Raw genomic sequence first — 23,496 nt, 5'->3', positions numbered from 1 at the left:
AGGACACATATCAAACAAGGAAGCTTCATCGGCAAGGATTCTGCAGAGGGGAAATTAGAGTCCATGTATCTTGATATTTCTTTTTATCTAGTCATGTTTGTTTAAGACTCTTATCAGCCCAAGGTATAAATATAATCCGCTGGCTATTGTAATAGGGATACATCCAATCAACCAATACAAGTTACTTTCTTTTTTGGCTCTATGCCAACCCTTAGGAGTAGGGGTAGAGTAGATTCCGGCGAGTTCTTCAATAAGTTGGGCTGCATCGGAACGACCGACCTCCGGTTTGTCTGTAAGTACCGTCATGGCTCATACTTTGGTTTGTACGGCTGCATCGGTTAGGTTCAACCTCCACTGTGAACTCTAGTATAAGCTAGTTATTGATTCTTATCTAGTTCAAGTATGGCTGCATCGATCTGGTCGACCTCTACTACTTGAATTAGATTAAGGTCAAGTTATCGGCTCTACCTAAGGGTGGCATCCTTCGAGTAGATTTATTAAGTTACCGATCTTGTTGATGATCTTATTGTTATTAGTTTTGCAGTAACATCAACCTGCCCGATCAAGATCAATCTAGATCGGCCTCATATCCTTTTAATCCCTTGTTTATCTTGTCACATTGCAATGGTTCTTACTTTAAATGACGGGTCACATTTTATCAGCCGTTCTACTTCTATCTTGATTGTGCATAGTACGCGGTCAAGGCATGTCTGATCTTGAGAAGGTTTACTAGCTAGTTAAATCTAGTCTATAGCCCGCTATCACGGCTGCATCGATCCAGTCGACCCCCACTGTTAGCACTCTAGATCGGAGGATGCTAGATGGCAGGTTTGCTTTCGACCAGGCATGACCATGGTTGTTTGTTGTGCCTGCATCGGCTAGATAGCCGATCGCCTACACTTTAACGTTCATAGTGTGTTTTCATGATCCTGTTAAATATGAGTAGATTCATTTTCTTTAAGGATAGAATCTGTTATCTTTATTATGGCTGCATCGATCTAGTCGAACCCCACCGTTAAAGATGATATGTTATATCTTAGGGGTTGATAGGCCTGCTCGTGTTGAATAGTCTATTATTCACATGCTATGATCCTTTTTCTACCCAAATCGGCTCTTTTAGCCGATTCGTCTGCGTTTTCACAGATATGACACGCTCTCATGAACCTATTGAAGTATGGTCGATTCTATGAATTCTTTGGATTTAGTTTGTTGTTATCATCATAGCTGCATCGATTCGGTCGAACCTCACTATTGATGGTAATGGATTAGGTCTACATGGTTTGTGGGTCTGTCTATATCAAATAGTCGATTGTGTGCGTGGCATATCCCTTTTTCATATCAAATTCATTGGCTCTACACTACGTATTGATCGAATCCAATTTAGCCTGTGACGTATCTCTGACACATACATGTTAATAGCTCAAGGGAAAGAATCATTAAAATTGGCCACATCGCAAACATCATTATAAAATCAATCATAACCCGCGAGTGTTATAGTTCTTAACAGCCGATTTTCTTCTCGTATCGGTTATTTAATCATTTTTTTTCTGTTTGGCTATCAGCCCATTGGATCATCAAGCACTCACCAGCGTTGTCGATCACCACTAATGTTGTCCGACCACACACTATGAATAGAGGTAAAATAACGATGGTTCGTAGTCGGCATCACTAGCACATGCTCGGTAAACACTAGTGTGTGGTCGGATATCTCCGTGATCCAGTTGGCTAGCACTGGCTGCTCCCGAAGCGGCACACTTGGAACTGTCTGGACAAAAAATCGACATGTTTCACCTTAAATTAGTGATAAATTTTCTCTCATTGTCAATTGCAGGTTAAATAGACTGGCACGCCCTCGGAAGAAATTCGTAGGGTCGACTGATCCTGCGTTGAAGCCAAGCGGATCTCTAGCCTTGCACCATCAAGTAGATCCTTCCGGCTTGCTGTGTGTCGATGCATTTTCGTGCAGATAATAAAATGTATGCAATCAACTATACAATAAGAATGAATTTATAGACAACCTAGATCTAATCTACAGTGAGGTTCGACCGGATCGATGCAGCTACGGTAATAATAATAAACTAAAACCAAAAAGCCTATAGATCTATCCATATTTTCGACAGTTTCCTCGTACAAGCTATAGATGTGAAAGCATATGCAATCAGCTAAAATAGCCGATTTCAAACATAGTAAATAAACAGAGCACATGTCTTAACCATAAACAAACTCATTAATTAATAAATCCCAATTTAAAGTTTCACCAGTGAGGTTTGACCGGATCGATACAGCTATAATAACAACAATAAATCAAAGTTTATCAATTAATGAATCTATCTAAAATTAATTCATGTCTTTGGAAACGTACTATGTATAATTCAGATCAAGATAAAAAAAGCCGATCTTAACAGAACGAGTCATCAAATTTAAGATCTGATCGTAACAATGCCAAAAGACGACCAATTGACATGATATGATGCCGATCTATCTCTATCTTAACTAGATAAATTGTGATATTATTATAACTAATGAAACATTAATTATAATAAGATCGATAACCGAATGAATTGACTGAAAACAACAAAAAGAATCTTACTAATCTTAGTAACCAGTGACCTTGCAATTAATACAAGATCGATAACTTTGATCAATATCAGTATCTACAAGAGACCAATCGGACGATGCAGCCTCACAAACAATGATACGAATCGATAACTAACTTATATTATCATTCGCAAGAGATCAAATGGCTGATGCAGCCTTACAAACGATAATACAAGTCATGACGGTACTCACAGATAAGCCAGAGGTCGATCAGCCGATGCAACCCTGCTTGTTGAAGAACTCGCCGATATCTACGTTACTCCTACCCCTAAGAGTTGGCATGAAGCCGAAAAAAGGAAAGACTGATTTTGGTTGATGTGTGGATGTCTATTACAATGAACGGGGTTTTATATTTATACCCTAAGCTAAAGACTCGTACAAACTTACCTAACAATAAATAACTAAACAAATACTGAGATACAAGTACTCTAATCTCCTTTACGTGGAGTCCTTGCTGATGTGCGCGTCCTTGCTTGTTAAGCAAATGGAATATAATATTCCTAATCTTCTACAACCATGTGCCTAAAGCCCTTGTACTTGCCTTCGGTGTGCTTCCATATTCCTTTAATATATGATCCTGTATGCACGTGATTTATTTTGCCGTATACATATACGAACATGCCATCTAGCCGGCCTCATGCACGTACGTGTCCTTTTTCCTTCACCATTGATGTGCATGTAGACGTCGTGCTTATCCCAAATAAAATAATGTTCCTTTTCCTCCATGCACGGACTCCATCGCTAGCAGCATATATCCATATATCAAATGAACCGAATAAACATGGCAAAATATGTTAATTGGCCGTACGTGCATGAGCACTTCCAATAGTTGATCAGGCAAGCCTGGTGTTACGTGTACATGCATGTCTCCTTTTCTCCTCTAGCTTCCTTGCCTTTTTACTTATCTTCACGTGAGCAAATCTTGAATATCATGCTTCCCCCAAAATATATTAAATAATATTTTTTGGTCGATCCACAAATATCCCGTAATTAGGAGATTTTTCTGTCTTTGATACCATCGGTCGATTTCTTCCTTTCCAAGCAAGGCTTACCAAATTTTGGTGTCAACAACTTGTATCTTTTATTTTTCAAATTTTAAATTTTCGCATTTATTTTCTACATTTATTAGCATATTAAAATAAAAAAAATTCTTGATTTTTTTTAAAAAATACCAAAAATAAAATATGATAAAAATACCAAAAATATGAATTCCACTCTCATATATGTTTAAGGAATGTTTAGTTTCTCCTAAGTTGAAATGATGAATAGTTGCTCTGTCTATAATTCGTCTGTGCCTATGTTATAACTTAGTATTCCCTAAGATTTAAGTTTGTTGGCTAAAAATATCTCATCCAAAAAAACTTGAAAACTTGTGGGTTGCAAATGCATGCTCCTTTTCTAAGTTATCGCGAGTTGTGATATGGTACAAATATAATTTGCTATGAATTTGTTCTAAGAGAAACTTGACATCCGGAGATTTTATTTTAAAAAATGCCAAAATGAAAAGTTCATCAATGATTATGAATACCTACCAAGGTCATATGACATGATATTCAAATTCAGACCTTAGTCATATGCTACTTGTTTGAGCATTGAGGTTTGTCAAATTGTTTTGTCCCTTGTTGAGATTCTCTTCATGCACCCATGGTCAAGACACACATACACCCACAATAAACTACTGACTTTTACACTGAGAGTTATACAAAAACATGTCTTTCCATCCACCAAATAATTACTCCATTCATTTATCATGAGTCTCTCTCTCAAAAAACATTTCATATGCCAAAAAAGAATAGTATGGACTATGCTAAAAAAGGGAAAGAAAAGAAAAAAATATATCCATGCCAAAAGGCATGAGAGAAAAAAATGCATGCCAAAGAGCATGAAGAAAAAAAAGAAAAAGAAATAAAGTAATAAAGATAGCCCATACTTTCAAATAAAAGGCATTCATTAAAAAAGAGAGAGATTCATGATCCAAAGGAGTACCAAAAATATTTAGAATTAGGAACTTTATAAAAAATCCACACCCTCGCACATCTTGATCAAAGTGTATGACTTGCATCTCCTTGAGGTCCGATCTTTGACTTAGCAAAATATGTGATGCAAATATGCCTCAATTTCATACCTACCCTAAACTCCACTCAAAAGCCTTTAGTGGTAGGATATGAAAAGAAGGCAAAATACCAAATGCCTTGGTGAGATTTCATACACATTGAGTGATCGAGAGAATCATTTGAGGAACTCCAGATGGATGGTTAATCAAGGAATGAATGAATGGTGATTCTGTTATAACCATTCTATCTTGCAACCGCCCAAGAACTTTGAAAGCTATACACCCCACAGGGATCAAGGTAAAAGGTGGATAAAAATGCCAACTTATTTGAATTACGGAAGAATACTTTGTTATAGACATGGCACTTGTGAATTGTATCGGCATAATAGCAACTCCTAATCAACAACCAAGTACTTAGCTATTTGCACAGGATGAGCAAAGGTTAAGCTTGGGGGATTTATTGGCGGTCACTATCAATCAAATCCAACCGCCAATTATAGTCCAAAAATAGGAGAAATAAACAATCTTTTGATACATATGCCATTACTATTGACATAGTTCCACTTATATTGGAGAAAACATGTTTTGCAGGACACACATTCAAATACAAGTGGAAAATTAATAAAGCCAAGCAAAAGGCTCAAAGTAGAAAGCATAATGTAGAAATGCGCATAGGAAATACATGAAGCAGCCCACTTACACATCAAATCTGGGCCGAGCACCGACGTGGGAGGGGCCTAGGCCCACCCAAGAACCGACCACGCAAAAGCGATAGCGAAGGCGATCTTGTACTTTTACTTTCTTAGTAGTATTTGGAGCTAGCAAAGTTATCAAGGAGGGCTTGGCTCCTTGGAAGAAGAGTGACATCTTGGTATGAATAATACTATGAAGAGTTCTTCCATAGTCATGCACTCATATTATTTATATAGTAGTGCATATGAACTAGAGTATAGTTGTCTTGTTATAATCATGATATATGAACTAGCATATAGTTTATGTGTTATGATCTTAACAAATTCAACTTCATGCTTAATCATTCATATGGTTTGTATGAGTAGAAATAGAACAAGGGTTGAGGTGACGGTTCATCGTTCCTTCGGGTTTGCCCATATTCTTGCTTGTTGATCCGTAGGGTCGGAGTCCCAGGGGGATATGGGTAGTTTCCTTATACACGGGCGTAGTGCTTGGGTACACGGGAACCTTTGGATATGACGGTGCCCCACAGTTGAGGGGTAGGCGGCAGGTGATGACAGCCATGTCCGTCCTTTGTAATCCCCCACGTTCGAGTGTTATGTAGGAGTCTTAAAGTCTCTTGCGCTTGCTGGCACACCAGTGCTCGGAGATCTCCCCGTCCATCTTACACTTAGTTCTTACTCTAGTCATATAACTTCTATGATCATTAACTATTCTTTGCACGGTTATATTTGAACATGTCGGCTCCATGTAGGAACAGTCTTTTATTCTTTGTTTTCCTTTTATCCATGAGGTTGGTCCAGATGTGTGTCCTCTATCCTTGAAAATGTCATTTTTACCCCTATCATGAATTATGGTCCACTATGCAAGTATGTAATCTTGTTCATGCTCATGCTAGACTCTTATACATTGCCCTCCTTTGGAAAAATATAAATAACGATATCCTGAATAATTCCGGGTGGAATGCTACAATGATAGATCTGTGCGTTTGCGGATATTTTCTGTAATCGTTAATAACTATCATAGTTGGTGTTTTTTTGTGGCATCGCTATGGTTAACTCAATCTTAGTGATGGTGTTAAAAAATACCAACAAACATTTCTAGCGTTGTTGCCGAGGATGGACTTAAAACCTCTACACTTGGTGATTGCGCTAAGAAATGCCAATAGCGAGACTGAAGGAGGAGCGTCTGGGTACGATAATTCTATACCTTTGTTCTTTTAGTTTGTTGTTCTCCTGAGTGGTGGATGGATACTGGGGCTAACACAAATATATGTGCTGATGCTTCTTTATTTTCTTCTTGTCAGGCTGGTGGGACTGAAGCCTTGCTGATGGGGAACGGGTCCCATGCGTGTGTTCTTGGTGTTGGTACAGTCATTCTAAAGTTCACTTCAGGAAAGATGGTGCTATTGAAGAACGTGCAGCATGTCCCCTCCATCAAAAAGAATCTAGTTAGCGGCTCTCAATTATGTCGAGATGGTTATAAAATTGTCTTCGAGTCAAATAAGAGTGTACTATCAAAGTATGGGACATTTGTTGGTAAAGGTTATGATTGCGGAGGCTTGTTCCGCTTATCTTTGCATGATGATGCATGTAATAAGGTTATGAACAATGCTATTATCCTTGATGAGTCAAATATTTGGCATTTATAGCTTTGTATGTTAATTTTGGTTGTCTATCGTAGCTAGCAAATCTAAATTTAATCCCAAAATTTGATTTAGTCAAAGGTTCTAAGTGCCATGTATGTGTACAATCTAAGCAACCTCGCAAGCCACACAAGGCTGCGGAGGCGAGGAACTTGGCGCCATTAGAACTAGTTCATTCTGATCTGTGCGAGATGAATGGCGAGTTGACTAAAGGTGGTAAAAGATACTTCATGAGATTTATAGATTATTGTACTAGATTTTGCTACATGTACTTGCTAAAATAAAAAGATGAAGCGTTGCATTATTTTAAGACCTATAAAGCTGATGTAGAAAATCAACTTGAGAGTAAAATTAAATAGTTAAGGTCTGATCATGGTGGAGAATACTTTTCAAGTGAGTTTTCAGAATTCTGCATAGAACATGGAATTATTCATGAGAGGACATCGCCATACTCATGACAATCCAATGGGATTGCCAAAAGAAAGAACCGCACTCTAACTGAGTTGGTTAACGCCATGATAGAGACAGTGGGACTATCTAAGGAATGGTGGAGTGAGGCTATTTTGATAGCATGCCATGTCCTGAATAGAGTTCTGACAAAGAATAAAGAAATCGCACCATTCGAGGAATGGGAGAAGAAAATGTTAAATCTCTCTTATTTGCACACTTGGGGTTGTTTGGCCAAGGTGAATGTGCCAATTAATAAAAAAGCGCAAACTTGGGCCTAAAACTGTTGACTATGTATTCCTTGGTTATGCTATTCACTTCGTTGGATATAGGTTCTTAATAATAAATTTAGGAGTACCCGATATGCATGTTGGTACTATAATGGAGTCTAGAGGTGCTACATTTTTTGAAAGTCAATTTCCTATAAAAACGCACCTAGCACATCTAGTCATGAACCCCATGTGCAAAATCCTAAGGAGGATGACATTGTAGTTACTCGAAAAAGTAAGAGACAAAGGACTACAAAGTCTGTTGGTGATGACTATATTGTGTACCTTGTGGATGACACCAAGAACCATTGAAGAGGTATATTCCTCTCCTGATGCTGACCATTGGACGGAAGCAGTACAAAGTGAGATGGATTCAATTAAGTCTAATGGAACTTGGGAACTTGTTGAATGTCCTTATAGGTTTAAACCTATAGGATGCAAATGGGTGTTCAAGAAAAAGCTTAGGCCTGATGGTACTATTGAGAGGTATAAGGCAAGGCTTGTGGCCAAGGGTTATACCTGAAAAGAAGGTGAAGATTTCTTTGATACTTATTCACCTGTTGCTCGATTGACTACAATTCAAGTGTTACTTTCCCTGGCTGCCTCACATGGTCTTCTCGTTCATCAGATGGACATTAAAATAGCTTTCCTAAATGGAGAGTTAGAGGAGGAGATCTATATGGATCAACAAAATTGGTTTGTAGCAAACGGTTAAGAAGGCAAGGTGCGTAGATTATTGAAGTCCTTATATGGTCTGAAACAAGCTCCTAGGCAATGGCATGAGAAGTTCGATAGAACTTTGACATCTACCAGTTTTGTTGTGACTGAAGCTGACAAATGTGTGTACTATGGTATGGTAGGGGTGAAGGTGTGATCTAGTGTTTGTACATTGATGACATACTGATCTTTGGATCCAGCCTTGATGTGATTAAGGGGGTTAAAAAAATTTTGTCTAATAATTTTGAGATAAAAGATTTGGGAGAGGCTGATGTTATTCTTAATATTAAGCTGTTAAGAGAATGCAATAGTGGGGTTACACTTCTACAATCCCACTATGTGGAAATGGTTTTAAGTCACTTTGGGTTTAGTGACTGTCAGCCTGCTCCTACACCTTATGACCCTAGTGTGCTATTGAGGAAAAATCAAAGAATAGCAAGGGATCAATTGAGATACTCACAAATCATTGGTTCACTTATGTATCTAGCTAGCGCTATGAGACCTGATATCTCGTTTGCTGTGAGCAAACTAAGCCGGTTTGTGTCAAATCCGGAAGATAATCGCTGGCGTGCTATTGAGAGAGTAATGTGCTATCTCAAAGGTACTCTGAGCTATGGCATTCACTATATCGGGTACCCGAAGGTACTAGAGGGTTATTGTGATGCGAACTAGATATCTGATGCTGATGAGGTTCATGGCACAAGTGGATATGTGTTCTTACTTAGAAGTGACCTTGTTTCATAGAAGTCTTGCAAGCAGACTATTTTAATGAGGTCAACCATGGAAGCAGAACTCACAGCATTAGATACCGCCACTATTGAGGCCAAGTGGCTTCGTGAACTCCTTATGGATTTACCGGTAGTAGGAAAACCTATATCGGCTATTTCTATGAACTGTGATAATCAAGGTGAATAGTTCTAAGGATAACATGAAGTCTACAAGACATGTAAAGAGGCGGTTAAAATCTATCAAAAAATTAAGAAACTTCGGAGTGATAGCGTTTGATTATATCCATATGTCCAAAAATCTGGTAGATCAATTCACTAAGGGACTGTCACGTAATGTGATAGATATTGCATCGAGTGAGATGGGCTTGAGACCCACATAAAGTCTATCATGGTGGTAACCTGTTCTATGTGATTGGAGATCCCGTGAAGTAGGATGGTGAAACAAGCCAGTGGTAGACTATGAGGAAAGACCCTTAACTTTGCCCATGTCAGATGCACGTCTTTCCTATACTGTAAGGTAGGTTGGTTTTTACCTTAATATGTTCCAAGTGGCTTGTTGAAGCAAAGATGTTGTCCTATAGAATATCTTTTGAGAAATACACCTATATGAGTTCGACTACTAGTCATAGTCTATGAGATTTGGGTGATCTCTAGATACTTATGAAAGGCCCAGGAGTATGACTTATATGCTCCCAACCAGAGAGGATGCTTTTGGCAACCTAGTATCACTAAATAGTTTAGGTGAAACTCATTCACACAAAACTTGCAATTCAAGGCGTAGTCCATTGTTCAAGTTGTGGATGGGTGTAGCTTGAAGCTCTAGACGGATGTTCAACTTAATAGTCTCTGCTGAAAAACACTGGTATATAAATAGTAGTAGGAGAAGGAAAATATCTATACTCAGCTTCTGAGATCTGGTGGGGATTGTTAAAATTTATATGGATAAAAATCCCTAAATCCATACGAAGAAATTCTAATAAATCTCAAAGGTCCAATATTTATGTTCCTTAATGGGCTTTATTGTTTAAGCCCATGAGTAGAGGTGGAAGGTGCAATATCAATTACTACTATATTGCTAGTTGATGTGGAGGTAGGGAGCTCTCCTCCCTATATATATGTACCGATCCTCCTAGGAAAAGACACAACAATAATAGAATAATCATTGGAAGTTCCTTGTTTAAAAGGACCTAAGATAGTCAATTAGTGCTTTTCACTTCTTACTACTATGTTGCCTTCTAAGTTTTCCCGTACCAATGCGCACGGAGAGTTGAGAGAGCAGGCCTCCGGAACCGCCATCTGCATCTGTTGCACCTGTTCGGGTGTGTGGATGATCAGGTTTTTGGGGAGCGTCTTTGCGACTGCTCGCTTCTTCCTGGTGACTGCCAACGTCGTCTTCTTCTTGTTCTTCCTTGGGTCGTCTACTTCCCGGAGGACGTTCGAGAGACTGCACTGCGAACATCGTCCTGCATCAATCATCGTCCGCAACATCGAACAACGCACTATGTCGACTAATGTGCGTGGAGCTGCCGGTGCCTTAGCATGAGTCCCTCCGCTCGGTATAATTCTATTCTTGAATTTGTTAAAGTCAATATCTTTTCCGCTATGATCGGTATGTCGTTCATGTTCGTATCTGCTACTAGTGCAAGTAGTAATATCACACACGTGCACGTACACGTTGTCACCGATTTGCTACGGATTTTCTGACTAAATTTAATATAAAAATGCCTAAATTCCTAACACCTTCCTCTTCCGGTCAAATATGTTATCCTTCCTCGTGCCTCGCTTTTCTGCTCCACCATTTAATTTCTTCCTCTCTGCTCCAGCATCCGTGCATTCCACCATGGACTCGTATCTATGGTCTGACCGGCGCCACGAAGCAGAGGAATCCTGAAGCCGCGACCGTACTCGATGGACGACGCGACGTGGCGGAGCTGGTACCAGTCGTTCCTCCCCATCCACCTCACCGACGCCGGCGAGCCACGGCTCATCTGCTCCTACAAGACCATCTTCGAAAGTTTCCACGGCTTCTCTGCCTGGCTGACGGAGGCCGAGCGTGTCCAAGAAGCCGGGCTTCCGGCGCTGGATCCCGGAAGGGCTGATGTACGTACAAAATGTAGGCGCAGACGGCGGAGCGAGTTCCTCGGGCTAGGGCAGGATTTCGTGTCTGACATTGTACTAGCTAGGTTCACATATGCAGACTTTGGTTGGTCTGCAACAAGACTGTATAACGAATTCTATCACCGAGTAGAGGATGATAATAATATAAGTTGATCTGGTTCCTAGTACAAAAGGGATAATTTAGATTGATTTCCTTTTGTTTTGTTTTAATGTGAATTTCCAATGCATACATACTTGTGTGTTGAAATTTAAAATTCCTCCGATGCCTACAGTGAACTTCGGTTTACTGATATGAAGTTGTAAGCATTTCGCACACAGGCTCGCTGACCGAGGCAAGTTTAGGCTAGGGAAGGGGTGAAGAGCGTGAAAATGTGGCATATGCGTGAATGATCCTTTAAAATCCAATCCATGGCCTCAAGCGTTGGTGACTTGGTGTGCACCAAGAAACAGGAGAGGAAGTTAGCTTTTTTGGACGAGCGTTGGTGTACACTAGGAGACCTTGGTTTTTGGGAAGTGCTATGAGTGGCTACTCAAGCTCTTCACAAGTTGTCTTCTGCCTAAGTCTGGTAACAATAACTGTCGACATCGATAACATCATGACTACTCAAGCCCTTCACGGCTCGTCAATGGAAGGTGAGAGATTTCCGTACCTCAGAAGTCTCCTGATGCTACAACGCAGGCCATTAGCGAACTTGTCAGCCCATCTTCTGATGTGGCTGCGGGGCCACCTGGCCTGTACTGTCGACATGCCCAGGACAAGAAACAACAAAGAAGCACTTGCACGACATGACCAATCTTCCCTTCTAGTACCTAGCTGAAGCGAAGCCCACCTACAGACACCCCTCGTCCCATGAAACGCTAAATCGTCCAGGCTGCACATTCTGAACCTAGTTTATTCTTCTGCGGACCAATTACTTATTCATGGTCATGGGTGTTAGTTTCATCCTCTTGGGCCATATATAATATCAACATTTGTCCCATCTTCCTTATTTTTTTTTCTGTAGTTCTTTTATATGCTCCTTAATTCATGTTAGTAGTACTTTTCATTCTCTGCTTTTCCTTATTGATTATTTACAAAAAAAAAACTGCATGTTTTAGTATACTTCTTTTAGTTTCTTATTCCTTAAGTGTTTTCTTCCCACAATTGTATCATCTGGAATCATTTGCAATATGTCACGTGATATAATGCAAATTTCTATTATTATTTTTTCTTTAATGTTAAATTTCAGGGCCCCTTTGAAATACAGGAATTTCACGGGAATTATACAGCAGCAATCAGTTCATTTTTCACAGAAAAACGTAGGAACGGGACAAAAAACCCACGGTCCAAAGGGGGCCTCAATGTTGTCATCCTATGTTGAATTTGAGAACGAGAAGGTAGCTAACACTAAGAAAGCACAGACATGCTCAGGACAAACAAACAAAAAATAGAAGCATCACATGAATGATAAGGCTTGCATGTGTCTTTTGAGTAAGAATGCGAGTGATGGATCAGGACAAACGTCTCTACAAATGGAGGATGGCTAACTAAGAACTCCATGGTGGTTTCGAAATACATGTGAGTGACACACCAAGGAATCCAAAGCTAGCTATGCACAGTTCAAGGAGTCATGATCAGGAGGGAGACCCGCATGTGTGATGGCCTGGTTGCAATAGATTGTATTGTGTTGATTATATTGGAGAAGGAAAGAAAGGTAAAAAGTCGGCCTACTACAAACATTTTAGCAACTTTATCTGCTTCATATATTTACTAGTTGTTTGAGATAGTCCACGGAAATACACAGCTAATAAACTAACTACCGGAAGCGTTGATCTCTGTCTTAGCATGACGTGTCTACGAATCCTTGTACAAATTCAAACAGTATATTCTTACGTCACAAAACAAGGTCAATTGTGTCAGCCAATTGTCAGTAGTAGTGCAGCGGTTACCCTGCCATACCAACAGACTCGACCACGTAAAAGTGCAAGCCCGTGCGTGTGCACGGTTTGTGACTGTGACAGACCATAGTTTCCCGAATTTTCTGATGACCAGTATGTTCTATACCAACGCCAGGGAACAAATGGGGGAAGCTCTCCAAGACTCCAACTGACAACCAAAGGTGGATGCTAGATATAGTTGGGGGCGAAGCTCATTGCTGGCATTTACCGAAACTGTGGTTCTTTTATCCAAATTGATTTGTTGTGGGCCTGTTATTTTTTTAGATAAAGGGAAGTTCTAGCTCATTAAGCGAATGGAAGTGTCCCGGTCTCTACATCCATACCATAGCATCGACTCCGTCTAGCACATAGCCACAAGCACCATAAAACACAAACACACTCTATTGCTAAATTTTCACCCATGGTTGGCCAAAATCTCCATGGTGTTGATCCTCCTTTTTCTGGAGCAGAGATCACAATCGGATCTAGTGAGTACTCCTGAAAATGGCCTGCATGGGAGAACAGTTAGGTGATTTATCAAAAACTATATATGTCGTTTCCGCTTAACCATATAGCCCGACATATGGCGGCCACCCCAACTAGAATCTTCCTTTTAACTTTATTTTCCACCCATCTAGCCAAGAACCAAGAACCAAATAAATGAATCTTGTTGCTCGGCGTATGTAGGCCAAAGGTAATCTCATCGACGGCTCTCCAGACAAATGTAGCAAAATGGCAATTGAAAAAAAAAATGGTGTATTGTCTCTTTGTTACCACAGAAGCAACAGTTCACATTTCCATGCCAATTTCTTTTAACTACATTGTCTTTTGTGAGAGTAACCCCTTTGTGTAAGAACCATAGGAAATTTTTTATCTTTAGGGGCAATTTTAATTTCCATATTTCATTTGTTTGTGATAGTTATATTATTTGCAAGGCTAGACCACTCTGATGGAGTCCCATTTAAATGTATCTGGAAAATCCGTTAACTGTATAGGCTCTATTCTTGCTACTAGATCCATCCAAGCATCTAGTTTATTTCCTACAATTGCTGTTCTGAAAGTAATATTCAGTGGGTTTGAGCTTAGTACATTCTCTACGGTGTCACGTACTCTTCCTGCTGGCCAAATTGTAAAATACGGGGTATTTTTTCCATTAATTAAAGTGCATTGTCCCAACCATATATCTTCCTAGAAGCGTTAGTGCCATTCTGTAGTTTAAAATTACCAAGGCCCAAAAACTGGTCTTCGACACTCATCAAGCCTATCCAGAAGTGTGAGTCTCTAGGTTTTCGTTGCACTTTGTGTTAGAGTAGTGGTTGCTCAATATTTATTTCTTAGCAGGCTCTGCTGTTGAATTAGAACTTAGAATAAACATGATCTTATCTTAGCCTAAACAAGATTACTAACTCATCTTAATGCGGAAACTAATCTTAGATACTAACTAGAGCCTGTGGACGCTATCTTTGTCGCTGGAGATGTGATGGAGTTGATGTAGATGAAGTAGGTATACTAATCTTCACCAATTGAGAGTTAGAACTTTCTCTTGATGAAGAGCTTGGTGTAGATCTGCAGCAACAATATGTGGACGTGGGAGACAACCTGGCTAAACCCTCCAACGCCTTAGTGACCGGTTATGTGATTTGTTTCACGTGGATAGATGGGATGGAGACACCAGGGGCGCCTCCCCTTATTTATAGTCATGCTGTGGGCCAGGGGGGGCATACCTTAGAAGATCTAAGGGTTGCCACCGATCACGACAGATCTTATTTAGTTGGAAATAAATGACAGGTAGATCAAAAAACTTAACGCTTAATTAATCTCATAATTAAGTTCGGAATTAGCCGAACCGATTATATTCCAACATCTGTCATACCCCTTCTAGGGTTTAGGGCGTCCCCAACAAGGGACTAGGAGCTAGCTAAGAAGTCTAAATGGAGGAGAGAGAGCATCGCTAGCTAGTACATCATCCCTATGCTTGCACGGTTCTCAGTGAACTGCACCTCTTCCTGACCCACTTTCACAGTTCATAATTTTTGTCCTTTGTTTATTTTCCCACCACACTATGTCAGCTAGCGATTTGTGGATGTTGTTTAGGATGCCCTATTTGTGGCTGAAAATATTATTGACTGATTTATTATGAGAGAAAAATACTGCTCATTAACTGAAAAAATACGACTTCTCAACATTCCATTCGACCGTTGGAGTAAATTCCAGGAAGTTTTCCATGGCCGCCGGGCGTGACACCCAAGCCAATGCGCTTCCGTATGCATTAACGCAACGCTTTGGTCTGAACGCGGAAGCATGAAAACAAGGTTGGAAGAATAATTATTATATTATCCTTAATCTACAATCATCGTATACGAGAACGCTACAAGAACAATGCTGGCTAGTGGCTACTCCTATATATGTGGCAGGCTCTACAACTACTACTACTACCACCGGCTTTAGTTTCCACCGAGCTTACTGAAGAGCACTAGCAGCTAGGCTGCTATCTAGCTAGCTGCAAAATGCCTCCGGCGGCTCCCTCTCTGCTAGTCTGCTTGGTGCTCCTTGTTTCGCCCTATCTTGGCTGCTCCTACCATACCAGCTACACCCAGGGCGGAAGGCACTACGTTCTTCGTTCCAACAGAGACCCACGGCAACCGAAGCAGACGCCGACCTGCTCCTCCGCACATTCTGGTGAGGCATCATCATAGTGCTCCTTGCTATTTGTTTTTGTAATGGTGCATATATATGTGCCTGTAGTCTGTAAGGATGTCATGTTAACTTGTGACCTAACTAACATTGTAGGGCCGAGCAGCAGCCAAGCAGCTCCCGTGGTGCACCGGCTGAGTCCATGCTCCCCTCTCGGCGCCGCACGGAACCAGCAGCTGGAAAACCCATCCGTGGCTGACGTCCTCCACCGCGACGCACTCCGCCTCCGCTCCCTGTTCCTGGAGCACAACCATGGGTCCCCTTCCCCTGCACCCGCACCGACGTCAGCTGGAGGAGGGCTCTCGATCCCCAGCAGAGGCGATCCAATCCAGGAGCTGCCCGGTGCGTTCGAGTACCACGTCATCGCTGGCTTTGGCACTCCGGTGCAGCAGTTCACCGTTGGATTCGACACGACCAACACCGGTGCCACGCAGCTGCAGTGCAAGCCGTGTGGCGCCGACGAACCGTGCCACCACGCCTTTGACCCGTCCGCGTCGTCCTCCGTCGCTCAAGTCCCTTGTGGCTCGCCGGACTGCCCGTTCAAAGGCTGCTCCGGACCCAGCTGCACTCTCAGCGTCTCCACCAACAACACTTTGTTGGGCAACGCGACGTTCTTCACCGACACGCTGACGTTGACGCCGTGGAACACCGTGGACAACTTCAGGTTCGTGTGTCTCGAGGCCGGCTTCGGGCCGGGCGATAGCTCAACTGGTATCCTCGACCTCAGCCGGAACAGCCACTCGCTAGCGTCTCGCGCCGCGCCTTCCTCTCCGGACGCGGTCGCCTTCTCCTACTGCCTGCCGTCGTACCCGAGCGACGTAGGCTTCCTCTACCTCGGCGCCACCAAGCCGGAACTCTTGGGACGCAAGGTGAGCTACACGCCGCTGAGGAGCAACCACCGCAACGGGAATCTGTACGTCGTGGAGCTCGTCGGGCTGGGCCTCGGCGGCGTGGACCTCCCGATCCCGCGCGCCACCATCGCCCGCGGAGGCACGATCCTGGAGCTGCACACGACGTTCACCTACCTCAAGCCCCAGGTGTACGCGGTCCTCCGCGACCACTTCCGCAACTCCATGTCGAAGTACCCTGTGGCGCCGCCGCTCGGAAGCCTGGACACGTGCTACAACTTCACCGCGTTGAACTCTTTTTCGGTGCCGGCCGTGACGCTCAAGTTCGACGGCGGGGCCGAGGTTGACCTCTGGATGGACCAAATGATGTACTTCCCCGAACCCGCGAGCCCCTTCTCCATCGGGTGCCTCGCGTTCGTTGCGCAGGATGGCGGCGCTGTGATTGGGAGCATGGCGCAGATGTCGACGGAGGTGGTGTACGACGTGCGCGGAGGGAAGGTTGGGTTCGTCCCGTACCGCTGCTGATTGAAGATCACCGGATGTCTGGATCACCAGCATATATGCACGTCTGCGTGCAGGGTGAAGAGCAAGCATGGCATGGTGTGTGGTCCTTTTAACATCTTTTGTCTGTAATAAGATAAGACTCAGAGAAGTCGCGCGTGATGCATTTTCGAGGTATGGAGCTACAATGTCCGTACGCTCGAATAAGTAGCAGCAACAGCGATCAAAAGCTAGTTCTATGCTGCTTCTGTGTTGTCATGTTTGCCAATACTAAGAATTACAGTTTACTTTCTGTTTTATTTGATTCTTTTGTATTCTCCATAGCACTCGAATTGAATGCGTGACGAGAAGACGTACATGTCGACAATACGGGTCTCGGCAGAAATTTGATTCACTAAAGAAACCTGCTTTTCGGTGAGCTTTGATCAATGTTGACAATAGGTTGCTGGGAGAGCAGACCATAGTCACACCTAAATGAATTCTAAGGGGGTGTTTGGTTCCTGCAGAAAAATTTTAGTCCCTGTCCCATCAGATGTTTGGACACATGCATGAAGTATTAAATATAGATAAAAAAATAACTAATTGCACAGATTGTGGCTAATTTGCGAGACGAATTTTTTAAGCCTAATTAGTCCATGATTTGACAATGTGGTGCTACAGTAAATATGTGCTAATGACGGATTAATTAGGCTTAATAAATTCATCTTGTAAATTAGTCTCCATCTATGTAATTAGTTTTATAATTAACTCATATTTAGTTCTTCTAAATAGCATCCGAACGTCCGATGTGACATGGACTAAAATTTAGTCCATGGAACCGAACACTCCCTAAGTCACAATTAATAGGGTACCAACCGTAGGCAAACCATCTAGACAACCCTTGTGGTACCTTAAATCACAATAGACTGTAACCTATGGGGTAGAACTATAGTCATACAGCGGCACCTAATAATAACAACAAGTTGCAGACTTGAAGCGAGCAAACTATAATCACACTCCTGCAGCAACCCCTCACAACCAGCTATAAATTGGGGATGGGGAAAGAAAAGTCAGAACCCTTGCTGCAATCCCTAATCATAACTGGTTGCAAGTTTCAAAATTCATTAAGTTGCGTTTCTTTTGAGTTATTGCTTGTGTTCTTTATTTCACAGGCAGAGATTAGCCCTCTCAACGAGGTCAACCGCATTGTGACATGGTTGATAACTAGGGGAGTCAAGGTGCTAAGATGGCAGGGTTTGGGTCTTATGATCTGAAGTCGGATCGGTGTTTCGATCTTGAACCAAATGATAGCTATCTCCATCTGACGGAAGATCAGGAACCTTCACTGCTACATAAATGATTTCATGAGACACTGTCCAATCATTAACTGAGGCGGTAAAAAAATCCAACTTTCTCCTAAAATACCTAAAGATTTTTGGAGACGTATGTTTTATCTACAGAGGCGATCAAAAATTGTCTACCTCCTAGCTAAAATGGATTTATGGAGACGATAAAAAATTGACTGCCACCTTAAATGGACTTACGAAGGCAAGCCTTTTAAGAGGTTGACCTCCGAAAATAGAGTTCATTTTTAGAGACGGACCTCTTAAAAGACATGCCTCTATAAATATATCCGAGGCCCTGCCAAAGCCTATATCATACCTTCTATCACGCTTATAAATAAATACTAGAGTTATGGTTTTCACTAACTTATCCAATATCTCTGGTTCTCATTGAAGCGACCCCGATTTCCGCGAAGGGAAATCCACAGCGTCGAAGTGTAATATGACTGTTGTAGATCATATTACCCAAATTCCAGTCGAATATCACATCCATACAACGATAAGATCAGAGTACAAATAGTGGGGAATTACATAAATTATTACATCGCCGCATTGGCGGAATCAAAAGTAGCATTTATCCAGAAACAGCTTGAAGATAAGATCGCCAAACTCGAGCGTAGGCACGAACCCCTCAACCGTCAAACTCCTCGGAGCTATACTCCTCAGCAGAACCTGTGTGCCAAAATTTTATCAGTACGATTTGTACTGGCCACTCCCAACCCTATGAGCATTTGCTTTGTGGAAATTGGATGCAAGTTGGATATAATTAAAGGAACCTATAAGGCTGGGGTTTCCTATGCAGTAGCATATCAAGTATATATAATAATAGTTGGTCAAGTTTTAACACCATTCCCACACACATTCCACCCCATTCCCTTTCCAGAGCCAGGTTTTGAACCTGGGATCGATATACCCCATCTCCACACCATCACCCTCCCATAACCATACGATCGCTCAGTCGACAGGCCAACTCCCTCTTGGCACTGTCTCAAGGCCCGTAGCCCCTGGCTACGACCGACACTCTCTCACAGGGGAAGAAGAGAAGGACTCATCTCACTATCTAGTTTAAGCGAAACCCAGGAAAGGTCCATAGCCGACAAGTCGGCACATGTATCGATCGATCAACCATACACTCTGCAGAGGTTTTACATAACCACAAGATCCGCCTTCCTCGCTGACCGTTGTCAACTGGGCTGATTCTGACCGCTTGCTAGCCTAGGATAATGCCACTCTACCATTCAGCCCTGGTACACCCCAAGTCTAGTCCGGGTGGCTGAAACTGTGAGTCATGAGCCAGGTCCACAAGGTCTCCATGAAGTCTCAGAAGGGTGTGGGGGATCCTCCGCACCCTGTACCTCCCTTGCACTGTCCGCTATCAACCTAGCAGTAGTGGCAATATCCTACCAAGTAGTCCGACCGTCCCGCACCATATAGGGCGAGTGGTACGTAAGGCTTCCCGGTGAATCTAAGTACTAGTAAGTCCTTAGGGATGACCAAGCCAGAATGTCTTTATCAGAGTTTCCATTTATCGTGCCACCACAGCACCTCCACCCTGGGCTCCTCCCATCACAGGTTCACACCCAGGACCACCTCATATACCATTTACCCACCATAGGTATCCATTCCAGGGGTGCCCAGGTAGCACCACATGGCATGACTTGCCCCAGGCTCGTCGTATATTCCAACTTGGTCGACACAACCCTCACCCTCCACACACCTAAGTCACACACGCAGCACTCTCCCCATAGTCCAGATAACACCAGTTTCCACCACGTATCAATGTAGTGCAAGCGTAGTAGAAGTAATGAGCAACGAAATATAGTATCGAGCGTGTGACTAGCCTAACAGCAGGGTGAGCAGGGGTAAGGTTGCGTCAAGGTAAAGGCCATCAAGTAAGCATACTACCATGCAAGTCCTATCATAGTGTGAATACAACAATAAAGTAAAGCAATAGCAGTTCTATATTAGCCATGCGTAATAGGTGCTACGGGATTGGGTGGGATGTGGCATCTTTAGTGTAGTCATGTCCGTACTCCTCACGGTACTCACGATCCTCGTTCGTCAGGTTCTCCTCCGTTTCTACAAACGATCGCATTATAGTCGCGTTAGCGACATCTATAGAATAGCACAAAGAAGCAATGAAAATTCAAAAAAACCAAATGCACTCAAACATGGGTTCATTGCGTAGAGCTCGATTTTAGATGAATTTTGGTCCTAGTTTCATATTTTTCTGAGGTCGTATGAATTAGTTATGAATTTCCGAAGATTAGATCTATTTCTGAAAATGGAAAAATGCTGAATTAATTCTGGGCTGACACGTGTCACGCTGTGGCTGGTCCACGTGGCATGACGTCAGCATGACATCATCGTCTCGGTTCTGGTACTGACAGGTGGGTTCCAGTTGACGTCATCATGACGTCAGCATGACGTCATCAGCGTCATCAGTCCGGCAGGTGGGACCAGGGCTTTTCGGGTCACTGACAGGTGGGTCCGGCCAAAGTCAATGTTAAGTCAACGGTGAGTCAATAGTCAACGGGTCAGGTCACTGACGTATGGAGCCAGGGCTGCTGACGTCAGGAGCTGACATCACCATGACGTCAGCATGACATCACCTCGGCTGAGTTGCTACTGACATGTGGGTCTAGAGTGTCCGTGCCACTGATATGTGGGGCCAGGTCTAATGGTCAACATTGACGAGTCAACGGTCAACACGGGCCGGGTTCAAACTGGGCTTGGACAGGGCTAGATCTGGGCCGGGCTTGGCCCGCCACGTGGCATGCTGTGGTGCTGCCACGTCACTGCCATGGGCTCCTACTGGGCTTCGCTTTCAGGCTGTGGGCGTGAGCGTGGCTCACGGTGGACCAAGACGCGCTGGTCCATGGACCGCGTCTTCTTCCGGTGAACCGCGTCCACTCTTCCTTTCTTCTCTTTGTGGTCCACGTGCACCGGGTTCATGCGTGTGTGGCCGGCGAGGGGAAATTTCCCCTGCTTCCTTGCCGGCGTGTTCCCGCGAGCGACGTGCTCACCGGCAAGCTTCCACAGCGGTGCTAGCGCCCAATTGACGTGGGGAAAAACACTGCTAGGTCTCAGCGACTGTGATGGTGGGGTCTAGGTGGCGGCTGGGGCTTCCCAAGGCGCTGGCCACGGCGAACGGCGGCTCGGCGTGGCGGTGCCCGTCAGCGAGCCCCTTCCAGTGGCGCGGGCGTTCATCTAAAGTGGGCAACGGCTCGCCCTTACCATGGCGGGTGCCCTGGTGACGCTAGCGAGGTGGCTAGACGGCTCCTGTTGGCTGGTCGCGGTGGCAGTGCACGGCGGAGCTCCAGCCAGGGTCCGGTGCTCGTGGCTAGGGTGCTATGGCTGGCTATCAACGACTCGGTCCACGTGGCTAACCTCTGGGCGTCACGGTGATCCTCTATGGCTACGTCTTAGTCCAGCGCGGCGGCCGGGTGCGCCAGTGGTGGCCATGCCACGATGGCGGCGTTGCAAGCGCGGTGAGTGAGTGCTCTGCTCCAACGTCCGTGGGGCTTGGAGGGGTCTACAACGTCCAAGGGCTCAGAGGTGGTCGCGGTGTGCGCATGAGTGTGATGTGCTTGTGTGCCTATAGACCGGAGATGGCCTTGGCCTACGCGCTCATGGTATGAAGCGCCATGGCCGGAGTAGCAAGGTCCGGCGGCGAGCAAGGGAAGAACCGGGGGCTCACCGTAGGTGCTGTGGAAGAGAGGATGGCGACGCCGTGACGAGTTGCGGCCGTGTAGCTCTGGAAGCCGTGTAGTGCGGTGTAGCGTCGTGGCATCGTCCTTGCTCCAGCGGCTTCAGAGGTGCTCCATCGGCGGCTCCTTCTTCTTTCTCCTGCTCCCTGCCTTCTTCCTCTCTTGGCTCTCTCTCTCGGCTCGGGTGCACAGGGGGTGGCCGCAAGGTGGCGGCGGGCACAGGAATGCGCTAGGGCAACCGGAGCCGGGGCTTTTATAGCCGGAGCTCCAAGCTCCAATGGCGGACGGCTGGTGATGCGCCGAGCGCATCGGGCAGTTCGCGTGTGGTGGCGTAGGCGCGGTGCAAGGGTTGCGTGGGCGCGGCGCCAAGGAGACAGGGTCATGCCCCCAGCGTGACCCCCTGGCCCGCGTCTGTCACTTTGGTCGGTCTCCGGTCGCGCGGGCAGAGTGCGTGGGCGAGGTAGAAGACACTACTGTGCTGGTGGGTGGCTGACATGTGGGGTCCAGCGGGCAGTGGCAGCGAGCGATGCAGCAGGGCACGTGGGCGTGGGCGACGTGCTGGGCCACAAGCTGGGCTGGCCGCGTGAGTTGGGGCTGGCCTGCTACTTCGCGCGCGTGGGCTAGTAGAGGGGAGAGGTGAAGGGCTGGGCCGGTCGGTTGTCTGGGCTGGTTGGGCCGTGAAGCCGAGCAGGCCTGGGCTGTGAGGCCTTCTCCTCTTTTCTGTTTTTCTTTTCCTTCTTCCATTTTTTTTGTTTTATGCCTCACACATGTGTATATAAATCAAGTAGCATGTTGCACCCATGGTATAATGTCCCATGGTAAAAAGGTGTTGGTCATGGTATATGTTTGGGATATTGGTTCCATGTTAATATAATTATTTATTGTAGAATTAAATATTTGGTGGCTTTCATTAATCAATACATAATCCATTAAAATCCAAATCACCATGTTGAATGTAATGCAACTTGATGTATGCTATGTGGTAAAATAAATTCAGGGTGATGAGGTGATATACTTGTGCAAGTCATGTAGGTTTAGTTAGTGCAAGGCTAGGGGTTTTCCTACATGCCACATCATCACTCAAGGGTTTCTAGGAAAAAGAAGAAAAAATTTTGCAGTTGGTATTTTTGGTGTATGGATTTTTGGGTTGTTACACTCATCTCCACCCTCTTCCTCAAGCAAAGCCATCCCTCTCAGTGCCCCTCCCTCTCCCCCGTGCGGCGGCGCCCCTCCCTC

The 23,496-nt window shown here is 44.1% G+C and overlaps 1 protein-coding gene across 1 annotated transcript; it reads left to right on the top strand.

Annotated features, from left to right (window-relative positions):
* The first annotated feature begins 11,058 nt into the window (after window positions 1–11,058).
* LOC136523945 (aspartyl protease family protein At5g10770-like) lies at window positions 11,059–17,353 on the top strand. Its single transcript, XM_066517455.1, has 2 exons — window positions 11,059–11,353; window positions 15,976–17,353. Exons 1-2 carry the CDS (start codon window positions 11,059–11,061, stop codon window positions 17,250–17,252), a joined length of 1,572 nt encoding a protein of 523 aa, XP_066373552.1. The 3' UTR covers window positions 17,253–17,353.
* Window positions 17,354–23,496: the final 6,143 nt, after the last annotated feature.

Source organism: Miscanthus floridulus, chromosome 18, assembly GCF_019320115.1.
Source record: "Miscanthus floridulus cultivar M001 chromosome 18, ASM1932011v1, whole genome shotgun sequence".
Lineage (NCBI taxonomy): Eukaryota > Viridiplantae > Streptophyta > Magnoliopsida > Poales > Poaceae > Miscanthus > Miscanthus floridulus.
Note: the sequence above shows the minus strand (reverse complement) of the source record. Positions and strands in the feature narration are given on the sequence as shown.

Coding starts and splice junctions, on each gene's coding strand:
- LOC136523945 (XM_066517455.1), top strand. CDS start 11,059: ATGGACGACGCGACGTGGCGGAGCTGGTACCAGTCGTTCCTCCCCATC. Junction 11,354..15,975: donor GTTCACATATGCAGACTTTG/GTTGGTCTGCAA, acceptor CTAACATTGTAG/GGCCGAGCAGCAGCCAAGCA.